The 20,681-nt window shown below is 39.3% G+C and overlaps 1 protein-coding gene across 21 annotated transcripts in view; it reads right to left on the bottom strand.

The window, feature by feature from the left end:
• The window catches only part of prom1a (prominin 1a), an 89,445-nt gene that overhangs the window by 11,576 nt on the left and 57,188 nt on the right, over positions 1 to 20,681 (bottom strand). For 8 of the 21 annotated variants that reach the window (XM_020701719.3, XM_078953822.1, XM_078953820.1 and 5 more), the window contains 17 exons: positions 16,556 to 16,676; positions 16,086 to 16,149; positions 15,723 to 15,812; positions 15,552 to 15,575; positions 13,528 to 13,757; positions 13,223 to 13,297; positions 12,932 to 12,995; positions 12,546 to 12,705; positions 9,837 to 9,989; positions 7,662 to 7,785; positions 6,913 to 7,016; positions 6,388 to 6,472; positions 4,585 to 4,731; positions 2,986 to 3,057; positions 2,754 to 2,846; positions 2,161 to 2,178; positions 54 to 107 (listed from right to left, as the gene is read on the bottom strand). In XM_020701719.3, coding sequence (XP_020557378.1) covers positions 54 to 107; positions 2,161 to 2,178; positions 2,754 to 2,846; positions 2,986 to 3,057; positions 4,585 to 4,731; positions 6,388 to 6,472; positions 6,913 to 7,016; positions 7,662 to 7,785; positions 9,837 to 9,989; positions 12,546 to 12,705; positions 12,932 to 12,995; positions 13,223 to 13,297; positions 13,528 to 13,757; positions 15,552 to 15,575; positions 15,723 to 15,812; positions 16,086 to 16,149; positions 16,556 to 16,676 — 1,678 coding nt within the window. The remainder of the gene's footprint in view (positions 1 to 53; positions 108 to 2,160; positions 2,179 to 2,753; positions 2,847 to 2,985; positions 3,058 to 4,584; positions 4,732 to 6,387; positions 6,473 to 6,912; positions 7,017 to 7,661; positions 7,786 to 9,836; positions 9,990 to 12,545; positions 12,706 to 12,931; positions 12,996 to 13,222; positions 13,298 to 13,527; positions 13,758 to 15,551; positions 15,576 to 15,722; positions 15,813 to 16,085; positions 16,150 to 16,555; positions 16,677 to 20,681) is intronic. The other 13 variants (XM_078953830.1, XM_078953831.1, XM_023959473.2 and 10 more) reach the window with 3 other exon arrangements.

The raw sequence follows: 20,681 nt of genomic DNA on the forward strand, positions 1-20,681 counted from the left end.
AGTGGGATTCTGATTTAAAGTGGTTGCTTGGGAACTCAGGCTGGTTTACTCACTGAAAGGTCAGAGGCTGTTCTTTCGAGGAACCTCATACTCTGATTAAGAGCGCTCTTTGAAAAAGTACAAGTTAAGAAACAGCGTCAAGGAGAATTTATACTCACAAGATAAACACTAAAATATAACATAGGTGAGAACAGAGACAGCAAAAACATCCAGCACTCAATGATGAACAGAAGTCATGGCATGCTGAAGAATTTTGCCCCAAGATAAATATCCTTTGGTCATAAACAGAGAATCTAATGAGCGCATGGGAGCAGGACACTATGCTGCCGCTACAACTGATTAGATAATCAGTGTTTAGCTGATGGTCACTACATTCCAGCTACATCGAACACAAAATGATATGAGGCATTGTTCAGTGAATGGTTTTAACTTTATTGAGAAGTGAGGGAGCACTGGGATAGTCACATTAGATAGTCCTGAGGAAACTCATCAAACACTCACCAACCAAGAAATGGAGATGTTCAGTTAAAGGAGGACATGGATGCTGCAGTGTAAAACTTCAAGCACAGATTCAAATATGAAATGATAAACAGGGTAAACAGAAATGCGGTTCTCCAACTGGTCCGCCGCTCCGGTCTCTGGGGTCAGAGTGTCTGCAGCTGCGCAGCCTCACAGTCATCATCCACTGCATAATCTGACACTTTTCTATCTGAACCAGCATTAACCTCTTTGACAACCTCAGCTATAATATCTGTTGAACTGGACCATAGCAGCAGCTTCATCATTTCAGTCTTGTTCTTATCCCACTTTGATAGTTCATGCAGTTTCTGTCAAACACTGACACTGCAAACAGTGTCCGATGATCCTCCGACCCAGCTGTGTCAGCAGTCCAGAAATACGTTGTATTAAAATCTTTTCAGTTTTACTCATTTTTCCTGTCTCTAGCATCAACAATAATGTGCACCTACTGCAACTGCAATCCCACCCAATACCAGATACTGCATTCCACACTTCATCTGCCAGTGATCATGATTTTTTGTCCTGATTGGTCTGTGTGATTACATGGATACATTTGTTTTATTTTGACAGGTTTGAGATATTTTCCTTTGTTGATGTCGAGTGTAAAACAGGACACAAAGTGTTTGGAAGTAGAATGGAAATATACTATCATGTAAGCCTACAGAAAAAAAGTAAGTTTAGGGCCTTGCATGCTGCATACTTTCAGTGTGTTATGTTACTTGGCAAGTTGTTAGCTTCACACGGGCTCAGACACCCACATTCAAGCGACCACTTTCACTCAGGTTTAAATGCACGCATGTGCACAGTTCATGTGTGGCAATCCAAGTTTTGAAATCTGTTGTCAGGTTCTACAGTAGTTACAAAAGGTGTGGCCATTCAATGCATGACAAAAGTTAAACCAGGTTGAACTTTGACCAATCAGGGACTCTGCTTTGGTAGTGATGTATAAATAGCATCCTTTCAAAACACAGTAGTGGTAACTGTTTGAAAAGTGATCATAATTCTATGACATCAAGTCTTTCATAAATCAGAATAGGGCTGTGAAAGAAAACGCCTGTATAAATGTCTTTGTCCACAATGATATCTGTGATTGTGTCACGTCTGAATAAAATTAACACCAAAACTAAAGGAAGTTATGCTTTGTTAAAAATTGTCTTTGTGTCAATGAATCTTGAACTGCTAGAACGTCCTTGATTTATTGATACATTTTGGAGTATCTGGTTCCTCAGCTGGTTCAGAAAACCTCCCCCATGATTGCTGTTCTCAGAGGATGTGGTAGAATATTCATGCAGGTGGGGATCTCCTCAGTGTGAATCAAGGATGATCATATCTGCAGGTCATGTCATCATGGACACAACAAATATCCTTGTTTTTTGTTGTTAGTTTGTAAAATGTCCAGCATCCATGGATTACGATGACATGTGGATATTTTTCCTTATTTTGGTGCAAAATTCTTCATATATGATGACACTGAGCTGATGGAGACAACTTATCTCAAAAACAAAACAACATACAAAATAATATTCTTAAAATGGGTCTATGTATTTTCTTTTCTTGTTTTTTGATAAATAATATTCCGACTGAACATTGTATTTGGTAATGAAGACACTGAATCTGCATGATGGATTAGTTTCTGCTTACCCTTGCTCTAACATATTTCTTGAAGAAGGAATGGGGGGAAAAGAAAAAAAAAGAATCCTCTTAAATTCTGTGTAGAAAATAAATGTGTGCCTGTTCCTGTATTTACTTGTTGATTTCTGTTTGAGAAGGAAACTAAACTACTAATTTACAATCAGGCATGCTAAATGATTAATGTCTGACAAAGTTCCTTCATTTAGGACCAAGTTACAGACGTAAATATTCTAAAGTGATGTCAGTATCTGGAAGATCAGCCCCTCATGAAAATGATGCAGCAGCTGTTGGTCATTAGAAAGCCTCCTTCATCCAAACTCAACCTGGGCTGTTGTTGTTTTTGGAAGCAGACAGTTTGGGAGTCAAAAAACGATTTTCTTCTGCAGACTGTAGTTAGAAATGAAAAAAGGTCTTTGAGGGAAATCTGTTCACTGCTTCAATTTCAGATATTAAATTTAAACTTTTTGGGGTGGGTGGGGGGCATGTAAATACTCAGAAATCATAATAACATCTGCATCAGCTGGAAAAAAGTAGCATTAGAATAAGCATTGAACTAAGTGTGTGATGTACAGGTCATAGGAAAGAGCAACGGCTGCTTTTACCAAGGTCTGCTCCATGGGGATGACCTGCTGCTTGTGGATCTGCTGCAGAGTCCCAACGTGGTTTTTCAGGGCGGTCTGCAGAGGACCCCTGGGCTAAATTGCAAAACAAACACATAATCTCACACAATAATGACACACAATTGACCTGGAAGAATCATCAGATCAGAGAAAAAAAACAATGCAAAGATGAAAATAACAGACTTCAGTTGAATCAGCGATAAAGTCTTCCTACCATGAGGTCTGTCTGAGACTCCAGCTCTCTGGTGAATGAGAGCAAATCGACCTCAGTGACTCCTTTATTCACCTGGAAACGAGAATAGGAGAAGAAGAAAGAGTTTCTCTGAAATCATTTTGCCCTTTCAAAAATCTCGATGAATTTACTGAATGAGCACATGTTTGAAAGTGATTCACCGAGCAGTGCAGTCAGTAACTCAACACACAGCAATATGTTACAGTGACAGATTACATTTCACTCTGAGTAATGTAATTCATTTGGTAATATTTAATGATATTCTATTTCTCTTGTAATTTAACAGATAACTGCCCACAGTGTAATTTCAAAATGTGTCAGTGATCAAGGCAGCAGGACCATGAGGCATCATCAGAGGAAAATATGTCACAAAGTCTGTTTTCTGCCTCATTTCAGCTTTTCAAATATTTTTACCAACTGAAACTATTGTTCTCTCTGTCACTTACCCCAATCAGGGGTCGCCACAATGTGCACATGTCATTGAGTTTAACAGCAGATGCTTTCTAGACCCAACCCACTGCATGTTCCATGATTTGGGACCAGAACATGGAGGGGCACCTAATAGTCCCAGGGGGACTACTTTATTTTGACTTACATTACTGGAAAAGAATATTTTGGTAGGGTTTAACTGGGTCTAGTTCTTTACCTTTCACAAGGTCAATATGTGTTTGCCTTGTTTTTGTGATTTGACCCTACTTTATAGCCTATGGTTCTCCATTTGATTTCTGTTTTTCTTTCTAAGTTGACTGACTATATTTTCCCAGTTAGGGACTAAAGTGTCTGAAGCTGAAGTTCCTGATGTGGTATTAATGCTTTTACAAAACATAAACAATATTATTAGTCACACTAATTTGCCTCTCGTCATAATCTTTCTATTATGTTTTACTGCTGCAGGTGTTACACAGAAAGAAACTTAATACCTCAATACCCGAGTCATGTCCTGCACTTTACTCTGAGAAAGTAATACTGCAAAGAACAGGATTTGTTTCAAATAATAGCAAGTGTGTGCACCTTTTGGCACCATTTGACTCCCTTCAGGGGGTCGATCCACACATTTGGTTTGGCAGAGGTTTTTATGCCGGATCTCCTTCCTGACACAACCCTGTAGTTTACCCGGGCTGGGGACCGGCACAGGGCGACCCAGACTTGGGCCCCCATGTTGCTACATAGTTAGGCAGTGGCGTGAAGGGTCTTACCCTACGATCCACACTGACTTCCGCTCATGGCGCCCCCTGTGAAACAAACCCTGGTTTCCCATGTGCCAGTCCTACACGCAGCCAACAGAGCCATCCAGCTGCTATTTTGAACAATAGCATGTAATCAGTCAATTATTGCAGTTTGGAAGTAACCTCCAGCACTCTGTAAGTGAATGGTATCCATTTTCAAAAATAAACACTGTGAGGGTCCTTTGATTGCTCTTTGTTTTTCAGTTTGCTGGAACATGCCTGTAATTCTGCACTTCATTGTTTTTGCTCAGCTACACGATCCCCCAGAGTAACATTTCAGGTTTCAGTGTCATGTATAGTGTGTTTGGGCAGTGACACATGCTGGAGTGTGTTTGCATCCATGTGAAAGCGTCACCTCTTCCAGGTAGTCGGCATAGTTGATCTCTGATAGCCCAACTTCAGAGAAATCCCTGAGGTTCTGCTTCCCATCTGCCTCCAACAGGATTATCCCTCTCAAGTCAATCTTAACCCCTTCCAGCTTGTCCACCACATCCTTAGTGAACTGAAAACACAATCAGTATCTATTAGTCTCGTGAGCAAAGGCAATGACCAACTTCAATCCTAAACAAACCCCAACAATCTAAATTTCTATAGTAATGATCTCATTGCAGTTAACCACTTGATGATTTGACCAGGCTGGTGGTTATAGTTACGCTGCTGCACACTGTCCAGCCGAAAACCATGAAATCATCCCTGTAGAAAAGCTGTCATAGTGTTCCTGCTCCTCTGTTATCAGGCTAATGCTGCCGTTTGATCTCCTGTTTTACCAGCATTTTTAATCTTGCTGTAATCCTGGAATATTTCTGATTATCATAAAGCAAACAAAAATTAAATCTGTAAAATGCTTACAAACCTTTCTGAGGTTAATGAAATGAATAAAATCTGCAATTAAAAGATAGATTATAATGATTCATTTACATGTTTTATGACCTGGATATGGGGTCCAATCAGGATCAGTTTAGAGTAAATTAAATATTTGAAATATGGACATCATAAATTGGGGGGGAAATCAACTTTAAAAAATATATACATACAAACCCAATATTGTTACCAAAGGAAAAAATATGTTTATTTGTAACATCTGCTGTTTAGCATTTTTCTCTTCTGTTTTTTGTTTCTCTCCCTCCACTTTCAATTGTGACTTCTCTCTTTCGGTGCTGGGCCCAGTTTTTAGTGGGGGTGGGGCTCTGAGCCCACCGGCTTCCAGGTCATGATTGACATGGGCTGACAGAGGTTATGGTGATGCCGCTTCTGCTCCATAACAGCGTCTGTTGTTGGCGCCGCTTTTTTCATCGCCTTCTCTGATCTACCAAACTTTGAGACAACACTATCACTCCTGTACGCCTCAAGCTTTTGACTTTGAGAATTTTTGTCCCATTAGCAGTCATTAATACCGATAAATGATGAGAGGGCGACCAGCAGCTGTTGACAGTGAATCAAGGCTGTCTGGCCAGCTGGAAGGGAAAGTGCAGACTGTGACAGTCAGAGATCAGTTCAAGGTGGTGGAGAAGCTGCGTCTGCCCTGAAGTGAGGCATCCTGATGGATCAGTGTAGTGGATTTCTAGTTGTTAGGCTCATCATCTATTAGTTTTTTGTAAAGCAAGAATACTGTTGATCATAAAATTTATAACTGTTAAATGTATGCAAGAATAAAAAATAAAAGACAAGATAAACAGAAAAGATGGGAATGTGTTTCCATTTATCCAGTAAGGCAATAAAATATAAAACAATGAAACCAAATCATGCAGTAAAATTAATCTGTCAGATGTATAACCCTAATAAAAAAGTTTTGAAGACACAACTGAAGTTTTCCAATAAGCTGCATTATAAACTTTGAACTATTTTTCTTTTAGTTTCATTTTGTGCTTAAAATGCTGTTTATTAACATTTATCAACAAGCTAAAAAGGAACAGAAATAGAAACAGCCTCTGAACTTTTTCTGCCATTTACTTTATGTTATTGTTTGTAGACAGAAAAATAATATGATGAAATTGTTTTCATGGTAAACTTTGAGTGTTATATGCTGTCAATATATGTTGTTTTTTTTTAAACATGGCTGTTAAATGTTACAGTATTCATATCAGACAGATATCCCAGCAAAAAAAGATGCAATAAGACTTGAGCAGTATAGAATGTAGTGAATGTTGCAGTTACTGACCAGAGTCGTGTTCAGGAAAGACGACATGTTGAAGATTTTGTCCAGACGCATGGCAGAATAGATGCCTCTATTCTGTTTACAAGTGCTAAGAAAACCAACACACAAACAGGAGGAGAGAGACAGAAGTCAGCCTTGGTTTTGTGAAAGTCTTTGCTGCCACCTTGTGAACAGAGTGGAAATGCGTGTCTAACAGATCCTCTGCTGCGGTGTCAGCTGATGATTCAATGATCAAACTTTCACAGTGGTGTTCAGGCACTAACATAGACTGCAGAGTCTGCATGAAGTAGCTGCAGAGAAGAAACACCAATGCTGTCAGAAATAACTTCAATTTGGAAGAAATAATCATCTCCATCCTCATCTCTGGGAGTGAAATATTGAATTTCATACTAAATACATGTGTTCCTGCTCAAAGTCATCTTTTGGAATGTGATGATGCATATCAACGACACTGAAATCAGACGTCTCCCAGCTTCCTAAGGGGCCAAACAGGACACAGGACCCGGGCTGAAGGACAAGAGTCTTTGCCTGTACAAGCTTTCCACCGTCAGCTCCAGCTCCGAGTCGTTGTACATGTAACCAGGGATGAAGTTCTTCCACTCTGGGTTGATTAGATACGGCGTGTCCACAACCTGAGCAACACAGACACACAAAAGAGTTTGAGTTTGGCTCAGTCACAACAAAATGAAACACAGTGAAGGTACATTTTCATGCAAATATCTTAGTAATTCTTCACAGAGGAGAGACAATACATTGGTTCAAATGAAACCAGAAGACTGACAGTTACAGTGATAAGAACACATTTTTATAAATAATCTAACTCATCTAGACTAAGGGTGTATAAAGACAGTGACCATGTCAAAGACTTGTTTCATTTTTGGTAAATTATGTTAGGTGTTTTGTGAATTTGTCAAAACAAAGAAGAAGTAGAATTCAGATGCAGATACACACAGGATCTTTGCAAAGACTCCATTTTTGGCTTCAGCTCTGCTGATTTCAATGAAACTCAGCTTTTTCAAGCTGGACTTAAGCTCAGCACTAATGCAGCACAACAAAAACTCAACTTTGAAATGGAGACTATTGCTGTCTTCACGTCTGTCTATTCTTTCCTAAATAAATGTCTGAAACAAATACTTCAACTATCTAGGCCATAGAGTGTTATAAACATCAGACCTGGCGCGTTATTTTTAAAATGACAAACTGAAAGACTTTTCGCCAGTCTTCTTTCAGTGTGCTTGGTAGCAGAAAGCACCTAAAAGTTTGGACCAAATATTTGCCTTGAAGAGCTCTTTGTTGTGGAACGGCTCACAGACGAGTTTCTCCATGTTTCCTCCAGCCAAGAACAGGACTGTGACCACTCCCATCAGCACCCAGGAGAAGATGAAACTAAACCCAACGCCTCTGCAGAGAAAGCAAAGATGAACATCAGAACACAACACAAAACAGTTTAAGGCAGGGGTGTCAAACATACGGCCCGCGGGCCGTATCCGGCCCGCCAGGTCGTTTAGTCCGGCCCACATATGAAGAGTAAAAATCGCAAGAATGTTTAAAAAAGAAAGCAAGTTTCTAGTCCATTCCTGTGGCGAGTTATGATTTTTTAAAGAAATGACCGAAATGCGCAATTACGCCACTAGGGGGAGCAAAGGAAAAGCTTAACAGGTGAAACAACATAACTCTGCATGTGCCAAAAACGAAACCTAAGAGTTCTGCGTCTGGGTAGGCAGTAGTTTGGTTCCCTGTGAGCCTCACCACTGAAGGATGGTCAGTAGTGACTCCCTAATGACCAAAATGTTGTCAAAAAGAAAAAAAGGTTGAAGTGAAGTCCTGAGCTTTCCAGGAAAATGGAAAGCATTTTATTTGTTCACAGAGCTGAATGCAAACCTGCATGCTTGGTATGTCATCAACAGGTTCTCCAAGAATATAACATTCAGCACCACTATGAGACTCTCCACAAAGAAAAGTTTCACCATTTGCAGTTTAAAAAAAAAAGATTTAGCAACTATTAGCTGGACCGATAAATAACCATCTGGATTTACTGCAGCCGTGACGTCAGTGATGGAGCAGTGACAGCTAGCTACCTTATTGCAGACAAGTTGGAGCAAACATCCAATCCATTTTCTGATGGTGAACTTATTGAAAAATGCTGAAGGCTGCAGTAGTCTTGTTCCCAAAAAGCAGTCGACCTTAAACATGAGTCTGTCAGGAATTACGATCAGATCCAACATCTCTGAGGAAACATGGGCAGCCATATGGAGGAATCCAGTCATTTATTGTAATTTCACTATTGAACACAAGAACAACTGATGACATAGTCGGCTCTCTAGTTACTGTGCTGGACGATGTTGAAGTGAACTGGTCACATGAAGTAATTTTGGTCACTGATGGCGTTTCCATCAAAGGTCAGGAAGAAGGCAGGTAGAAACCAGGAAAAGATTCTAATAATAATGACTGATAATAATAATGGACATTTCATTGTGTTTTGCACACTTGAATGACAGTAAATGTGTTTCTGCGCAAGATTTGAATCCTGATATTGACGGTCTTGTAAAGTTTCAGGAGAGAAAGGAGGTTAACTCCAAACTCTTATGTTCACAAATGTTTGCAAGTTTAATTTTGTGTAATTTTGTCATCATATGGATGTTTACATTTTAGGAAGATGTTTCATTTTTTCTGTAGCCCCTCTTGAATTTATTATCAGGATCACTTCAGTGTCAGATTTAAAATATTCAGGCTGTATAAAATTGAATAAACCAATATTTTTTAAAGTGAAATTAATTTTATTTAAGATCCATTGGCCTCTGTGAATGGATGTGTAATAAGAAATGATTAGGCTACCATGTTGGTTGAGGCATGTTTTCTAATTGAGTAAAAAAACAAAAACAAAGCTGTTATTTTGCCTTTAAGCTACTGGTCCGGCCCACTTGAGATCAGACGGGTTGAATGTGGCCCCCGAACCAAAATGAGTTTGACACCCCTGGTTTAAGGTGAAAGAGAAACATTTAGCCAAACAGGGATGTTTGTGAAAACACTACAGACATTTACAGAAAAAGTGCATTTAAAGATGGAGGAGCAGAATTTGTTTGGTACACTTTAGTTTCATACCTTGTAAAAGCTCAAATAAACCGAAACAAAATCAGGATATTCAAAGTGAAATAGTATTTTGTCTGATTGTATTCAGAATGTATGGTTGTTATTTGTGCTGGGTGAATAAATGACACAAATGTTTAAGTTTCCGTTAATTCTGCCCAAAATGGCAATTTACAGTTTGTTCTGGTATGTGTTTTCTTTCATTTCAAATGTTTAAATTAAATATACTGTATGTTATTTCACATTCTATTAAAGAATACATAGAAGCAGAAATTCTGTGGATTCTTGGATTTTCAATGTCAGGAAAAGCAGGGGTAAAAACATCCTGTTCATAACGCATTAAATGGACTGTATGCTAAACTTACGCCATAAGCATAGTTCCTCCTGTGTTGGAGATGCATCCTCGTGTTGTTGGCGAGGCGTGTTTGTCGTATCCCAGGGTGCCACACAGGAGTCCCAGGTAGTTGAAGGCCAACACCAAAACCACCATGCAGCACAGGGCAATGCAGCCTATCCACCTGTGGTGCACACATGAACACATGAACACATGCACACATGAACACATGCACACATAAACACACGCAAACATTAATACATGAACACATGCACAAATGAACCGATGCACACATGAACACATGAACACATGAACGCATGCAAACATTAACACATGAACACATGAACACGTGCACACATGCACACATGAACACATGTAAACATTAACACATGAACACATGAACACATGCAAACATTAACACATGCACACATAAACACACGCAAACATTAACACATGAACACGTGCACACATGCACACATGAACACATGCAAACATTAACACATGAACACATGCACACATGAACATATGAACACATGAACACATACAAACATAAACACATGAACCTGTGCACACATGAACACATGAACACATTAACACATGCACACATGAACACATGCAAACATAAACACATGAACCTGTGCACACATAAACACATGCAAACATTAACACATGAACCTGTGCACACATGAACACATGAACACATGAACACATGCACACATGAACATATGAACACATGAACACATACAAACATAAACACATGAACCTGTGCACACATGAACACATGCACACATAAACACACGCAAACATTAACACATGAACACATGAACACATGCAAACATTAACACATGCACACATAAACACACGCAAACATTAACACATGAACACGTGCACACATGCACACATGAACACATGCAAACATTAACACATGAACACATGCACACATGAACATATGAACACATGAACACATACAAACATAAACACATGCACACATAAACACACGCAAACATTAACACATGAACACATGCACTCGTGCACACATGCACACATGAACACATGTAAACATTAACACATGAACACATGAACACATGCAAACATTAACACATGCACACATAAACACACGCAAACATTAACACATGAACACGTGCACACATGCACACATGAACACATGCAAACATTAACACATGAACACATGCACACATGAACATATGAACACATGAACACATACAAACATAAACACATGAACCTGTGCACACATGAACACATGAACACATTAACACATGAACACATGCAAACATAAACACATGAACCTGTGCACACATGAACACATGAACACATTAACACATGAACACATGCAAACATAAACACATGAACCTGTGCACACATAAACACATGCAAACATTAACACATGCACACATAAACACATGCAAACATTAACACATGAACACATGCACACGTGCACACATGCACACATGAACACATGCAAACATTAACACATGAACACATGCACACATGAACATATGAACACATGAACACATGCAAACATAAACACATGCACACATAAACACATGCAAACATTAACACATGAACACATGCACAAATGCACACATGAACAAATGAACCCGTGAACACATGAAAGCATGAACACATGCACACATGTACACATGAACCCGTGCACACATGAACACATCGACTTCTGACTCCCACCAAGTTTAACTTTATTTCTGAAGCACACCATTAAATAGAAATGTAGTAATTTCAGAGAGCTTTCTGTTATTTTAGAACTCATTTAAAAATGTCCATCCACCCATCCATCTATTCATCCTTTATCCATCCACCCATCCATCCATCCATTCATCCATCCATCATCATCTAGGGGAGGCCGTGGTGCAGTGTCAGGGCGGTTAACCCATGATCGTAATATTGCAGGTTCAATTCCCGCCTTGCACGCCCATGAGTCAAAGTGTTCTTGGGCAAGACACTGAACCCCACCTTGCCTCTGGTGGGAGGTTGGCACCAGTGTTCAGCAGCGGAGCCGCCAGTGTGTGTGTGACTGAGTGAATGGACTGTAAAGCGCTTTGGGCCTTGTAGGTAGAAAAAGTGTTATATAGGTATACGCCATTTACCATCCATTCATCACTGTTTCTGAGCAGTTTGTCTTATTTTCAAGTCTGTACTTATGCCCTTATGCCTATAAGCTGCTGAAGTTTCATTTTAGTCCAGAAGAATTTGTCCATTTTCAGTACTCAAGTTTTTTGCTGAACCATGACTTTTTCCACACTGCCTGACTCGTTACAAATCAACCCTTGTGTGAACACTCAGACATAGACAAATACACTGTCAAATGTTAAAGTAGCATCTTGTGTCCTCCATGCAATGTACCAAAGTTCCCCAAGAGCTCTGTGACTTAAGGCACTCAAGATGGCCTGTTTGTATTTTCTCTTTTTTTTTAAGAAAGTTGGCCTCTCAATAGCATCACAGGTAGTTTTGTTTGCTGTTTTGGTGGTTTCTCATCCTGAGCCTCAATGCTTTCCTGTCAAAGGACAGCCAAGAAGAAAAGTCTCTTCTGTTTTCCCAATCACTGAAATACAGATGTAAAACAAAAGGGAAAGACCACTAACGTAATTTTGATGGACATCTTGGGCCCTCCTTTGTTTCAGCGTTGAAATGTAAAGACCAAATACTAAAAATATTTTTTCAAAGTAAAATTCTTCAAATATTTTGGATCCACACATCAGAATACCTGTAGAAGTCAATTTTGTCAATTTCTGGGTAGCAGTCCTCGATCTTGGCGTGTGCATGGCTGATGAAGATGGTGTAGTTGGAGAGGAAACTCTGAACAGGAAATACTTTGGAGAAGGTGCTGATGTTGTTGCCAATCCCATCCATCAAACTTTGCACACCTGACAGACAAAACAGGTCATTACTGTTTTTTTAAAGAATGGTCAGAGTGAAGACAAAGGAAAGATTAAATGACTCAACATTAGGAATTAGGGTCATATTTTTTTATATAACAAATGAAGACCAAAAAATGAATGTCTAGACAGTTTTACAAGACACTGCAAAAGCCTGCCTGTCCTCCTTAATGAGGACACAGGTTCCTGTTTGCTGTTAAGAATCAAAACTTACTGTCGACAACACTTCGCGTCTGTTCCATCACCATGTCTGGGGTGTCGTTCAAAGAGGAGAAGCCCTAAGAAAACAAAAACAGTTTGAGTCTGAAGTAATACATAGAGAGGAAAAATATTTGATTAATCACAATTAAATAAATACATATTTGCAATTTTTTATAAATGTTTCATTACAAAAGCAAAAGGTTTTTGATTTCATGTCACTATTTATTGTGACATATGACATTTATATATTTATAAAAGTAAAAAGTTTTAGAAGAGAGCTCAGCTGAGGGACTTCAGGACTCACCCTCTGGACAACAGCACTGAGGTCTGTTTTCACCACTCCATTTATTCTTTCAAGCTGAGAGTTTACGTTGGGCAGCTGAAAAACACACAGTACATTTCTGCATTCCCCCGTTGTTTTTCAGAAATTTGTCAGGTCACATAAAAGTAAATCTCATTAAAAAGATTTTTTCAGAAGTCAATAAAACGGTTGTCACAGGGAGTAGGAATAAAAATGCAAATCCCTTTCTCTAGGAAAGAGACTGAAAGCTCCTCTCTGGGCAGCTTGCTGCTCGTTATCAGGTGTAGAATGTTGCAGTCAGTTTTTACCCGTGTGAAATTTGCACCAATCTGCAGTTGTGGCAGTGACTGGCGGATGCTGTGGCAGAGCTGGACTGTGGTGGCGTCTGACTCTTCATCATAGCAGTCTGGGTCACTGAGGGTTCTGTTGATGCTGCTGCGGACCTGGCTCAGGTCAGAGCTGAGTTTCCCAGTTCCCTCTTGGAGGACAACAAGGGACACGCTGACATTCTCCAGGGCCTCCTTGGTTTCTCGCATGGCTGGAATGACAGAGGTGGAGATCAGACAAAAGAGCTGGACATGTCACACAGAAAAATATAACATGACACAAGAACTTCATTTGCAGCTTTTTCACTGTCAAAGAAAACATTTTAACAGTTGGTGGTACCAGTTATTAACCAAAAATGTAAAAATGTGTTAGATTTAAATGGCCCTACAATGGACTGGCAATCTGTCTAGGGTGTACCCTACCTTTACTGATTAGTATGCAGGATAGGCTCCAGCAGCCAAGTAAAGCAGAGTTTTTAATGCAAAAAAGGTTTTTAAATTGTTGTCAATTAATACATAACCAACCCCTGTTTACCCGTTAACTTTTTGTTGCTTCACATTCATTACTGTTGCAAGAGTTGACCAGTTCCCAAAATATACACTGTACGTATAGAAAACAGGTTCATCAGCCAATACTTTGCCGGAATTAAATAATTAATTGTCTTATACTTTCATTGTCTTATGGTACTTATTCAAATTTTTAAAACTTGGTCAACATCAAAACCTTGAAAACTACTCAACAGGACTAGCTATGGTGACTCAGGTTGTGACATTGACTCCCTGATCCACACCACCAGGATCTACAGTAAGACACTGGGATTTCAGTCGGCTCGAGAAATACATGGAGCGCCACAATCAAGTGGCTGGAATAATATACAGGAACATGTGTGCAGAATATGAACTGGAAACCCCAAGGTCAAAATGGGAAACACCTCCAAAGGTGATAGAGAATGAGAGGGCAAAGATCCTGTGGGACTTCCAGATCCAGACTGATAGGATGGTAATGGCGAACCAACCAGACATTGTATTGGTGGATAAAGAACAGAGGAAAGCCGTTGTGGTGGATTTGGCAGTACCAAGTGATGGGAACATCAGGAAGAAGGAACATGAGAAACTGGAGAAATACCAGGGACTCAGAGAAGAACTGGAGAAAGCCTGGAAAGTAAGGGTGACAGTGGTGCCTGTGGTAATTGGAGCACTCGGGGCAGTAACCCCCAAGCTGGAGGAGTGGCTACAACAGATACCTGGAAAGACCTCAGACCTCTCAGTCCAGAAAAGCGCAGTGCTAGGAACAGCTAAGACACTGCAGGACCCTCAAGCTCCCAGGCCTCTGGTAGAGGACCCCAGCTTGGAGGAGAAACCACCCAATGAGGGTGAGAGGGGCGGTTTTTTAATATATATATATATATATATATATATATATATATATATATATATATATATATATATATATATATATATATATATATATATATATATATATATACATATGAACACACACACACACACGTTCATGCTGGTTTACAGGTGTTTGGAAAGATTTAAAACACATTTGCCTTAAAACTGCACTAGGCTAAATGTGGATAGAAAAACAATCACAAATCTTTGTTTTGAAAAATCCAAATTCATCTGTCAAGGTGCATCATATGCGTATACCGGTATGCTACATTCGAGAGTAAAAAGAAAACCAGCATACGAATGAGCAGATCTATCACATCCCGCTCTGAAAATGACCTCTTGCACCTTGCACCACATCAAGGTGAGTCCTGTTCTGGAGACCTAATGTAAAACTGATGTTACTTAGTCATAATGCAATTTCATTTAAGTCCATACCTAGAAAGTAAGACATTGCATAGTGCAGTTTTAGCCTGTTGTTTCAAAGGCATGACCTGGGGCTTGGTAGTTCCAGTGCTTGAGGAAGAAAACAACTGGAGCAAATAACAAAGTTCACAAGGTCAGGGATCAGAGGATTGTGGGTCTTTGGTCAAGCACTGAAGTACTGTTACCTTTGATGGCTCTCTGGATTTTCACTTTGTGAAAAAAAGCATAAAATATGAGCGGATGAGAGATATTAGTGTTTGGCTATTTATGCTGAGTTGTTCTCTGCTCACAACAGATTGAACTTTGCTGTTTCTGACAGATTGATGGGAAAAATAATCATTTTAGAGTGGATGTACCTCCGGCCATATTAAGAACTTGGTCCAGGGCAGGATGGACTTCCTTATGCAGCTCTGTCTGTATCCTGCCCCCCAGCAGTGGACCTATATCTTTTGAAAACACAGCAACATTTTAACAGAGTTAAAAAAATGTTCTGAATCTTTTTCCTTTTGATTATATTCTTCTTTATCCATAACTACAAAAAAAGTAAATTAGAATTTGTTTTTTTTAGATGAAAGTACAAACTAAATGTCCTATGAATAGAATAAATGTATTATGACAAGAAGACAAGACTATAGATTACATTCATACACACTGAGGTGTAAGACCTCAACTAATCATTTCTTATTTCACAATCAGGGGCAACAAGAAGGCCTACTTACTATTTAGGTCATAGATGACTTTCTTCTTGGCTGTTGCATATTGAGATATTAGGTAATCAATTTGCTGCAAGCAAGAGACAGGACAGGGAGTTACTAATGAACGTGTTCCTTTATATAAGCCAAAAAAAATGGAGAAACTGTAAAATGAAAAAAAACTTTAAGAGTTGGAAGGAGAGCTGTAAATAACTCGTAAAACACAAGCAACTTTTCAAAAGCAGATAAGAACAAACTGCACAATAACAGATGCAAACCTTCCACATACCAAATGTTACACAAAAAAGGAAAAAGAAGATACAGATAGTCTAAATATGTTTGGATTGAATATTCTAATAACACACTATTTAAGCAAAACCAGAATGTTTTCATGCTTTAGTTCACCAGCCCAAAAGACACTGTAGTCAATTCAGAAGCTTTTTTGAGACAATCTGTAGTTGAAATGAAGCAGTTGTTCTCCTGTGTGGTAGTCTTACCATTGGTGTGTCATTAGCAAAGGTGTGCAGGTCTCTCATGTTGCTGTTGACCAGCCGTCGAATATTCTTCACCTGTGAGCTCAGGTTCTGGTTGGCAGCATATGAACACAACACCCCAATCCTGTAAGCGGGAGACAAACATGAACAAAACAATGATCACCAGCCTTCAGCTGGGTCCTTCTGTCGCTGAGACAGACCCCTGGAGATGTTCTAGCCATTTCTAGGCAGTAAGGTTCTCTGCAGAGGAGGAGGGGACATGCCATCACCAATAGGGGGCAGTAGTTCCTTCAAAAGATATTATAGCAGAAACAGCACCTGTACAACTTGGCTATGGTCAGCTTTATACCTCTGTACTGTAATTATAGAAACTCAGGTGATAAATGTTTCTCCTTTAATGTTGCTTAGCCTGGTCCTCAGACTGCATGCTAGAGGACTGGAGGGCTTGGAGGTCTTTTCCTGCTACATGTCAGCTAAAATCACATAGTACTGAGATGCTATTCTTCCTAAAAACAATTTCCGTTCCAGATTGCATGCTTCATTTTTGATAAGTTAATAACTGAATAGTTCCAGACATTTCTTTACAAAACAACACCTGCAGGCAGAAGATTCTGGAGTTATAACCCTTTTACTTCCTACTCAACCAGAGGCTGCATGGCTCAGTTTGTTAGGTGCAGGGCTGGCACGTGGATGACCAGGGGCAAGACCCTTCATGCTACTGCCTACTGCCTAACTATGTAGCCACAAGGCGGCCCGGGCCTGGGTCCCCCTGTGCTGGTCCCCAGCTCAAATAAAATACAGGGTTTGTGTCAGGAAGGACATACGGCGAAGAAAACTCTGCCAAACCAAATGTGTGACTCAGTGAAAGCTAATTCGCTCTAGCGACCCCCTGACTGAATGTGTTAAAATGATTAACAACAACTTCTAAATGCTGTGTACATTTTGAAAACAAATCGTCGGATTTTTCTTGGTGTAAACACATTCAAGTTAAATGTGAAGCACAGTGTTCTGAGAGAGCCTCTTGCACCCTTCAAACAGACCTGAGTGGCTCACTACAAGGCATAATTAGCTTGAGAAACATCAAGGGAACGACAGCCCATAATATTAAGCTGTCTCCATGACTCACTTTCGTCCCCACTGAATTCTCTGTCTTCATGCCTCAAAGCTACCATGGTGCTGTAAATCTGAATGAGTGCATGTGTCTATTTATTGTACGCATGTTGAAACTGACTGCAGAGACATGATGGTGAAACATTCAATACCAGATTCTACAGAAACTTGTGTAACAGTACATGTCCTTGGCTGAAGTGCTTCAGCAGGATAAGAAGCTTTGTGGATGATGTAATATGACTTGCAGAAAAAGGAGAACAAAAGAACTGACTCAGATGCCACTGGGAAGGTTTAGATCAATGCAGAGTTGACTCATTGTTTAAAATGCATGCGTCCTCTCTGTGCATCTGGATTTCTTTGACAGCGTGTGTGCATGTCATGATGGAGCTATGCAGCTGCTCCTCACAGCCTTGTGAGCAGCATTTATAAATATGATCTACGCCTTCTGCATTCATACTTAGGACATTGCTAGAATCAAAGTCAATAGTGTCTGTTGGTTTCAATCAAAAACATCGCTTTCATAAGTTCAAAAAAGAAGAATTACCAAAAAACAAACAGACCAGTTAAACTCAGTTCATTTCAGGAAAATTACAAGTACTACTTTGGATTGTCAAATTACTGCTGTAGACATGTGGCCCAATGAGAATGTTTGATCCTCTGTGGAGTGAGACACTTTTTGAGGAGTGTGCGGTGCATGGTGTGTTTGTATGTAGTCCTGTGGGGCCTCCTTTGGGTTGGACATATCCATAATAACCATTATTAAAGTCTATCTATCTATCTATCTATCTATCTATCTATCTATCTATCTATCTATCTATCTATCTATCTATCTATCTATCTATCTATCTATCTATCTATCTATCTATCTATCTATCTATCTATCTATCTATCTATCTATCTATCTATCTATCTATCTATCTATCTATCTATCTATCTATCTATCTATCTATCTATCTATCTATCTATCTATCTATCTATCTATAACATCATTTTAAGATCTTCTCAGATGTCCAAACTTTATCTGGTTCTACATGTGGAAGCACTCAGGTGCTTTTTTTTAATCATTTTTATTTTTGACACTAATAACTATTGAAATTCCTAAATCAGTCTCAAAGTCATTTTGTCTGATTTCATAAACCTGTAATAGTTCTGCATTGACGACTCATGGTGTTTGTCCTTTAAAGTAAATCAACATCATTTTTTCTCTTTGTGCTCCTCCTCTTCCTCTCTTTTGCCCTCTGTTACCCTTCTTTTTCCTGCCCACCTCCCTCCCTGTGCTGCACTCTGCTCTGCCTCTGCTGCTCTCTGGAATCTGCTGTTAAACAAAGACTCTTTGAAAGAAAGCCAGGCGCTTTGCACAGAGCTTCACAACTATGGAACAGTCTGTTCAGCTGAAAACAATCAAACTATAACATGTCATAAAACTCCTTCTGCAAATATGAAGACTTGAAACAAAACAAAACAACAACAACAAAAAGACTTAAGTTTCAATGAAGCTAAAGGATCCTATTCTAAACAGCGAGTTGATAATATGTTGGTAATTTTGAAATGCAGACTAGTAAAACTCTGATTATATCAAAATAATACACCTTTATTTCTACACCTTTTTATTTGGGAAAAAACACGAAGTGCTGTAGCAATAAAGGCATGACTAATATTTTAAATGGAATTAAAATGTAAAAATAGCATCTGTTCTTCATCATACAGAACTTTTGAATGTTGTCAAAAACATCTACCACGTGTGATATCAAATGTCAAACGTGCAGAAGGAATTTTGATGATGTTGTGCTGCTCTGTAGGATCCAGGGTCAGTGAATTTACAGAGTGGTGTGCATCATGTTGGTCAGTGGATCATCTTACAACAAGGCCATGACCCAGAACATCAAACCGAGCTCTACCAGAAGTAGACAAGAACAAGATGGTAAACCTGAAAACATGGAGGGGTCAGAACAGACTGCAGACCTGAACACTGAGCTGCTCTCAAAGCTGGTTCAGGCTGAACTGGACGTCAAAGGGTGACGTCAAAGAAACCCTCAATGACCAAACATTTATGGAAAATTCTGCAGGAGATTTGAAAAGAACTTTCTCAAGAATATTTTCTTTCTATCGTAGAAAGTATGACGTGACCATGTTCAGCTGTCACATCTTGAAAAGATGGTGACTTTAATGAATTTAAATTGGTAATGAACAATTTATCCTCAAGATCATTCCAGGATTCCTTTTTGTAACTCCAGTTATTTTTTGTATCATCTATCATTTGTATCATTGTATCACTACTGTATATATTATTCAATAAAAAAACAAAAAACCTTGAAGTTTTCTCAAATTTTTGACTATTGGGCCAAATCCCACTTCTTCCCCTTCCCCTACGGCGTCTTCCTACCCCTCCACTTGTAGGGGCATTTGAAGCTGTAATGGTGTCCGAACTTTTTTTTAAAACCCTCCTGTTATGTTCCGGGTCAAATTGACCCGTTTTAAAGTTTGAACATCTAGGAAAAATAGTTTAAAGTATTTTTTCAGCATGAAACTTCTTCTGCTTGCCTTAATTGGCGTAATCAACATATATTGTGAAAATGGTTCATCTCAAATATGTGCAACCCCCCCCCTGCATGTTTATATCACATGGATACTGTTCGGGTCAATTTGACCCGGCAGTCAAACTTGAGGTACAAGGATTTCTTATTATTATTAGTTTTTCTTTATTTGCAGCTGTGAGACATATTTCAACCCAATCACACACACACAAATACACACACACAGGTGCATAGTTGTTATGAATTTTGATAGGAACCATTTATGTTCTAGCGGGAAAACTCAACCCACATTCAGTGGACACTCAACAGGGGAGGGGCAAAACATATAAAAGATTCTCTGCATGGGAATCCTTCCAACATTACACTCTTTCAGGCAGACATTTACAAAATGAGCAACCAAAGCAGAACGATGACAATCCAGGAGGTTCTGGTAGTCACCACTGATCATGATCAGAAGAAGACTATCTTGAGCTAAATTCTGATTC

The sequence above is a fragment of the Oryzias latipes genome, chromosome 10 (assembly GCF_053564925.1).
Source record: "Oryzias latipes strain Hd-rR chromosome 10, Olatipes_Hd-rR_3.1".
Taxonomy (NCBI): domain Eukaryota; kingdom Metazoa; phylum Chordata; class Actinopteri; order Beloniformes; family Adrianichthyidae; genus Oryzias; species Oryzias latipes.